The following is a 7,888-nucleotide window of genomic DNA, read 5'->3' on the forward strand; positions in this document are numbered from 1 at the left end:
AGATTCAATTATGGTTGAATATTCTACGTTTTTGACAAAGGGAAGTAGTGTTCTGTCTATAAAGAAGTAATCAATTCTGCTATACGAATGGTGGACGTGTGAAAAAAACGAGAATTTTTTATCGTGAGGAAATTGGAAGCGCCATGGATCGACACATCCAATTTGGTCCATGAACGCTGACAACATTTTAGCTAGGGATGTCCCGATCCCACTTTTTCACTACCGATACCGATACCTGGGCTTCGGGTATCGGCGATACCGATACCGATCCGATATTTGTATACATTTTTTGACCCCTGAATATTATATATATATATTTATTTATTTTTTCCTAACACCAGGGGAGCCACCCCTCCTAAATTTCGTTGTTTGGTACCTGTACTGTAGCAATGACAATAAAGACCATTCATTCATTCATTCATTCAAATACCTCCCCAGTATATAGTCCACACCAACAACAGTTAAATTAAAGACTGCCAGCCTTTATTAAAGCAACAAAAATAGTACTCTGCAGTACTCAGTGACCGTATGTCAATATTTTTTTAAAAATAATGTTACTTTTCATTTGCACCTGATGCTGGCCCATTAGGGGTAACTTATAACTAATGCCCTCGATATTTTGATGTTTTACTTTCAGACGAGCCTTGTCTGTGCCATCTTAAAGCCACTATTCTCTGTTCAACGATAGTAACCCCCTTGACGCTTGATCTGCACCTGATGCTGGCCCTAGAGGGCAGATTATGACGTCAGTTTTATTTTTTAACACTTTCTGTGTAACAAGCATACATTTCTCTACTCTTTCTCTTTTCTTGAACTGAATTGGTGCTTTGTGCTTCAGGTCCTGTGGAGACAACTTTCCCTGGTCATGCTTGCTGTGTCCCTAGGCACATCCATGACCATGTAGTGTCTAGTCTCGTGGTTCCAACCATGGAGGTAGAAAATCGGTGGACAGGCTTATTGTAATGCATGGAATCGAATGAGGAATATAAAAACACACGACGTCCTTCGATTTCTGCCTCAACCAGCCTCGGTGTGAACCCGTGCCAACCCCCTGCACGCTGGTCTCAACAAGTCTCTGTTGGCAGGAACTGGCAGGGGAGCTTTTTTGGCGCTTGTCAGTTTCACGTTTTAGTGTATCCTCAATTTAAGCCCAATCCTTTCCACAGCCACAGGCTGCTCTCTCTACTTAACTCCTCAGAGAAGCTAAATCCTGCTCCACCACATTTACCAGTTGTCAAGGACATCGGCTACTTGAATCGTACATTAAATCTTTTGATCTGTGTTTTATTTCGGTAACTACAGTGGGGAGAACAAGTATTTGATACACTGCTGATTTTGCAGGTTTTCCCACTTAGAAAGAATGTAGAGGTCTGTAATTTTTATCATAGGTACACTTCAACTGTGAGAGACGGAATCTAAAACAAAAATCCAGAAAATCACATTGTATGACTTTTAAATAATTAATTTGCATTTTATTGTATGAAATAAGTATTTGATCACCTACCAACCAGTAATAATTCCAGCTCTCACAGACCTGTTAGTTTTTCTTTAAGAAGCCCTCCTATTCTCCACTCATTACCTGTATTAACTGCACCAGTTTGAACTCGTTACCTTTATAAAAGACACACTCCACACACTCAATCAATCAGACCCCAACCTCTCCACAATGGGCAAGACCAAAGAGCTTTTTTTTATTTTTATTATTTATTTTTTGGCTGTGAGAGTCAATTTATTTAAGCCCGCTGATTTAGGTGAATTTACCCTTGAACGTGTCACCTTAACCATCAACGCAACAATTGCCCCCCCTGAGAGATTTGGCAGGAGCCGCCACTGATGCCCTCATCTCTCTCTGAAGATCCCTCCTTGAGCAGGGGATCCAATCCAGGATTGAGGGGGGCGATGGTCTCTGATTAATCCAGTTTGAGTCCTGTTGGAAGGCCTGATGTGGACTCCCCTGTGTGTGGCAGTCTGTCCTGCGATCCTTGCTGAATGGTTGATGCCACCTTGTCCACTTCTATGCCATATTGGGTATCTACGGCTGATGATCGCTCAAGCTTGGCATGTTCAGGCTGGGTGCTATCCCTTTTCTTGTCATTAGAGGGCAGGCTGCCCCTGTCTGCCTGGGCCCTGGTGGTCTTCCTTAGTGCATTGCCCTTCATCATAGCCAACAGGTGGTCCAACATGATGCAGCCCTCCTCCTGGACTGGGGGGGCTTTACGAATTATTTTTCCGTTCTCCCCCCTCGGTCTCTTGGCGTCATCCTCCTCTTGCTGTTTCTTCCTCTTCTCTGCCTTGATGGCCTGCTCTCTCCAGGTCTGGTTTTCCTTGATTGCTTTAAGGAAGAGTCCTCTGAAGGTCTTGATGGTGTTGAACAGCTCCTCTAGTGAGAGGCGGGACGTGTCCTCACACAGATACTCTGCTAGCTCTTCCTTCTTCTTTTTGATGGAGGCAAAGAGCTCCTGCAGCTTCTCACAGGCCTCCAGGTTCCCCTTCATAGCAGTGAGATACTGCTGCTTGATATCCTCCTGAGAAGAAGAGGACACTTTTTTCTCAGAACCCTTCAACCGTTTGACCAGTGAGCTCGACTCTGCCTGAATAGAATCCACATTTATTCTAGCAGCCTTTTCACAGATCTCTAGATCATCCGGAAGGTTCAGCAAGTCAGCATGGGTTTTCTCCGCCTCCTCCAGGATGTGATGGAGCAATGTGATACGGGACTTGTTGGCTTTGGTATCTGTGAGCTTCAGCAAGGTGCTGATCTTGAAGCCATCTGCATTGCCTATGTGACTCCCATAGTTGAGGAAGTTTCCAATGTCAAGTATGAGCTTGCAGAAACTTGGAAGGCGGGTGCTCTCCTTCAAACTCTCACAGGCTGCGTCCAGCAGCTCAGCTTTGGGTTGCAGCATCTTTAACACAGAAGGGGTCTCCTCACAGAGAAGCATGCACTCGATCCTCATGGTGTAGCATGAAACTGATAGGAGCTCGAGGTAGAACCGATCCACACCGGCCAGCTTCTCTATCTCCCCTTGGTATGACTTGAGGTTCTCAATCTCATGTTTCTCCGGCAGTAACGTCTGCATCTGTTTCAGCACCTCGACGTCAAACTTGGAACGGTCCCCATTTTGGATCATAGCTACAAAGTCTTTATGTGAGCATCTGAACTGCTTCAAGAATATGTTCAAATCTAGATTTTTCTTGGCATCAATGAAGGATATCTCTTTGGGCTCTCGTTTGACCGTAGTGTTGGTACTTTTGGCCTTTGAGTCAGTCACTGGCAGACAGAAGAGCTCCTCAATGCTGGAGTAGTCAGGTTCCAGGGAATCAGACTGCACTGACGACCACATGGATTGGCTTTCAGACACCACTCTGGAGGGCAGCTTCTGCCAGTTGAGCTTCTTCATGCGCAGTGTGGGACAGCGGCTGGCCTTGGGGAGAGGAGCGTTCTGGGGCACAATAATACCTCCTCCAATACCTGGGGGAGGGGGTGGTGGGGGAGGGGGGCCCATACCAGGCAGGGGAGGGGGAGGTGGGGGGCCCATACCAGGCAGGGGAGGGGGAGGTGGGGGGCCCATACCAGGCAGGGGAGGGGGAGGAGGTGGACCTCCCTGCCCCATCCCTGGTAGAGGTGGTGGAGGAGGAGGTGGCATCCCAGGTAAAGGAGGAGGTGGTGGGGGTGCACCATAAGTGGTGCCTGGCAGGGGTGGGGGTGGGGGAGGAGGAGGGTTTGGGGTAGCAGCAGGAAGTGGAGGGGGAGGAGGGGGAGGAGGGGGAGTTACGGAAGCCATGTCTGATTGGTTGGTTGTGCTGCCGAGCAAGTCTGTCTGGATTGCCCTGTTGGTGGTCTTGGTCTTGGGACTGGCTGAGATCTGTTGTCTCTTGGAAGAGAGCAGGCGCTCCATCAAACGTTCAGCGGAGTCCATTTGTGAGTCGTGGGCCAGCAGAGTGGCACGGACAGCCAGGGCCTCCAGGGTCAGCCACACGTCTCCCCGTCCTGGAGCCACCAGCAGCAGAGCCTGCAGGATGGACAGCAGCTGGACAGAGGCTGGGGAGCTGCTCACTTTGGTGAGGAGGGAGGTGAAGACCTCCTGGTGACTGCTCATGTCGATGCCTCCGTACACCCTCTCCATCTCCTCCGCATCCTCGGCCATGGAATCCTCAAAGGCCTCACACTGGATGTTCAGGTCCAGGTCCTCAGTCTCCCTGTTACATAAACACACATGCACATATGCACGCACACGCACACACAACATAGGTATTGATGTTTGGGAAATCTTACAGAAAGTGACTGTGACTGTTGTTCCACCAACATTTGATTAGCATTTAATGCATCCCACACCTACCTCAGCATTGGCAGTATATCCAAAACTGGAAAATACATAATTAAGATGAATCCCAGTACTTTCAATATCTCAATATCTCTATATTATCTCAATGGCCAATGCACACAGTGTTTTTGTAGCACTGTCAAATGTTGCAAATGTTGTAATAGTTTCTTATTGCATCACAATGGGACAATTGGAAAAACTTCAACATTCTAAATTGCCTGACACAGAAGAGCTTGCCTTGAAAACGCCTTGTCTAATGGTTTCTATTTTATTTTTTTAAATATTTTTTTTACTTTCTTTTTATTGAGATGTTACAGATATACAAAAATAATACTTTTCAGTTTTGGTTTGTTTTTACACAAAACACAAACATGTCCCAACCCCCCCCCCCCCCCCCCCCCACAAAATCCCAAGTGGTGCATCCCAGGACGAAGGATATAAATAAACAACAATAAATAATAATAATAATAATAATAATAACAGTGGTGATAGGTAATGAAGACAGTACAGGTAAGTAATCAAAGAGATAAAGAGAAATAAAGTGCAATTCATTTGTAAGTGAGGATAGATGAGATGGTCGTGTTGGTCTGTGATACCATGTCTGTTATGATTGTAATATGTCCCTCTCTAGAACGAGATGATGTATCTCTAGGGGTTTATCCTGATAAATAGATTCACAACATATGTCATCACTCAGCATCCAGCGCACTTGCATTGTCAGGGAGGGTTTTTAGTTTGTTGAAATAGGATATTATTGGGTTCCAGGTGAAATAAAAGCGGTCTTTGGACCCCCTAAGTGTATATTTAATCTTTTCAAGTTTCAAGTGAAGCATAAGGTCAGTCAACCATAAGGAGGAATTCGGTGGTTTGGGGGATGTCCAACAAAGCAAAATCCTCCGTCGAGCAAGTAGAGTGGCAAATGCCACAATGTCTTTATGCTTGTTAATAATCTGTTGGTCAGTTGGCGCTATGCCAAAGATAGCTGAGTAGGCGTTAGGTTGCAGGTTCAGATCTAGTGCCTGTGAGAGGGTCCTGAAAACTGCTGACCAATAATCAAATAATAAGGGACATGACCAAAACATGTGTGTTAGCGTTGCCGGAGCGTTATGACATCTGCTACAATTCTCATCCACGTCAGGATAGATTCTGGCTAGCCTAGATTTGGAAAGGTGAATTCGGTGCAAGACCTTAAATTGGATTACGCCTAGTCTAGCACATGATGTGCTCCCGTTAACTCTCGTCAGAGCCTCAGTCCAGGAGTCATCGGGTATTACGTCCCCTAGCTCCTCCTGCCATTTCTCTTTAATTTTGTGGAGGGAAGTGTCTCCGAGGGATGATATGCTAGAGTAAATACTTGATATTAGGCCTTTTAGATTGGGAGGAATTTGGAGGATATCATCTATAGCAGAAGGTTGTGGTGCATTTGGGAAGTTTGGATCCAAACTTTTAATGAAATGTCGGACCTGGAGGTATCGAAAATAACTTGAGCGGGGAAGGTTGAATTTTTGAGAGAGGTGATTAAAGGTCGAGAAGACGCCCTCAGTATAGAGATCTTTAAATTTGGAGAGACCGAGTCTTTTCCATAAGGCGAAAGCATTGTCTATTCTGGCGGGGACAAAAAGGTGGTTATTGCAGATAGGGGCTAGGTTGGAGAAATCTTTTAAACCAAAGTGGCGTCGAAATTGTGACCATATTCGTAATGTATTAACAACAACAGGGTTAGAGGTGTAGTGTGGGGCAGATAGAGGGAGTTTGGAGGTAATCAAGGCGGAGAGGGATGTTGAAAGACATGACTCATTTTCTATTTCGCACCAAGACGGCTGTGGTGAATGGACCCAGTATATGATTTTCTGAATATTGGCAGCCCAGTGATAATAAAGCAAATTTGGTAGGCCCAGTCCGCCCTGGGACCGATGTCGCTGTAGAAGTCTTTTCTGTATTCTAGGGACTTTACCCCCCCCAAATGAAAGATGATATGGACTTATCTATGGACGAGAAGAAGGACTTTGGGAGGAATATAGGGAGACATTGGAAAAGGTAGAGGAATCGGGGTAGAACGTTCATCTTAATGCTTAATACAGTTGATCTTCCCTGCCAGTGATAAATTAATGGACCTCCATTTCTGTAAATCATCTTTTAATTTATTAACAAGGGGCGTGAAGTTTTTTTCATGTAGTTTAGAGAAGGACCGTGTAATATTAATTCCCAAATATTTGAAGCCAGATTTAGACAAATGGAAGGTCAAGTCACATTGTGGGATTGCGAGATCTAGGTTGTTCACTGGAAAACATTCGCTCTTAGTGAGGTTGATCTTGTATCCCGAAAAGCTACCAAATCTATGCAGCATCTGAACTATATGGGAAATGCATTGCACCGGTTCAGATACATACAACAGTAAGTCGTCGGCATATAGCGCCACCTTGTGTTCCTTCCCCCATCTAGAAATTCCATTTATTATTGGAGAAGATTTTAACATGATAGACAGAGGTTCGATGGCGAATGAGAATAGGAGTGGGCTCAGCGGGCACCCCTGGCGTGTCCCTCTCGACAATGAGAAAAATGTGGAGCGTTTCCCGTTCGTAACTACCGATGCCTTAGGACAGGGGTCGGCAATAGGCGGCCCGTGGGCCATTGCTGGCCCGTCACCAATAATATTTGGCCCAGCAGATTATTTTGAGAATCCACTTTTTATTTTTTATTTTTTTTATTTTTTTATAATAATATCGGACCGACAGTCCCACATATAGCGCCTATAATGTCCGAATAGAGAATCGAACTCCACCTGAATAATGCTTATTGTACTTTTATCCATGTTGAGAGTGAATGACACAGGGACAGACAATCAGGCAGCAAGGTGCACCGAAGCGCACTGACGCTGAACCCCTCAGAGTGAATCATAAGCAGGTGGACAACGCGTCACGGTGCTGAAATAGCCGACATACCGTGTGTGGTTTGAACAAAATAACACGAGCTCAGTAAGCCATTCAAACGTAATGTTTACGTATATGTGACTGCAACACACATATGAACAGTAACAACGCAAATTCTGTTTAATTTTCTGAAAAACATTGAAAACAAAATCGGCGCAAACAAAAAGCATCTCCCATCGGTCAGTATTTGCTTGATATCTGGTGATATTGACGTCACTTTAATCCACAGGCAGTTCTCAAGGTTTTTATGCATCCATCGATTCCTCTCGTGCGTCTTTATCGCATTCATTGACGAAAAGGACGACTCGCGTATAGAAAGGGAACATTGTGAGCACGGAAAATGTCTCTCACAACGGCTTTGCATTGATGAAACCAGGTAGGATGAACGTATAGTTCGCTGTCCATTCCTCTTTAAATGCCCTGTTTCCACCGTCAACTTTCCTCTTTAGACCTTTGGAGAGTGACATTATGTTTCTCTTGCTAGCAGGTTAAATGTTTGGCTAACTTCACCCGGCACGCAAACAACCAATCCAATAATAATAATGTGACCTTGTCTGGGAGGAGGGGGGAATAATTATCAGAATGAAACTGTTACATAATTATTAGAATAAGTTAGGCTACGCTACATCGTCA

General features: G+C 45.0%; 1 protein-coding gene across 1 annotated transcript; it reads right to left on the reverse strand.

Annotated features, from left to right (window-relative positions):
* Window positions 1-678: 678 nt before the first annotated feature.
* Window positions 679-4,196, reverse strand: LOC308167880 (inverted formin-2-like; the record flags this gene model as incomplete). Its single annotated transcript, XM_080542357.1, has 3 exons — window positions 3,891-4,196; window positions 2,121-3,668; window positions 679-726 (listed from the first exon to the last, which is right to left on the reverse strand). Exons 1-3 carry the CDS (start codon window positions 4,146-4,148, stop codon window positions 679-681), a joined length of 1,854 nt encoding a protein of 617 aa, XP_080398483.1. The 5' UTR covers window positions 4,149-4,196.
* Window positions 4,197-7,888: the final 3,692 nt, after the last annotated feature.

This window comes from Nansenia antarctica (assembly GCF_963989245.1).
Source record: "Nansenia antarctica genome assembly, chromosome: 11".
Lineage (NCBI taxonomy): Eukaryota > Metazoa > Chordata > Actinopteri > Argentiniformes > Microstomatidae > Nansenia > Nansenia antarctica.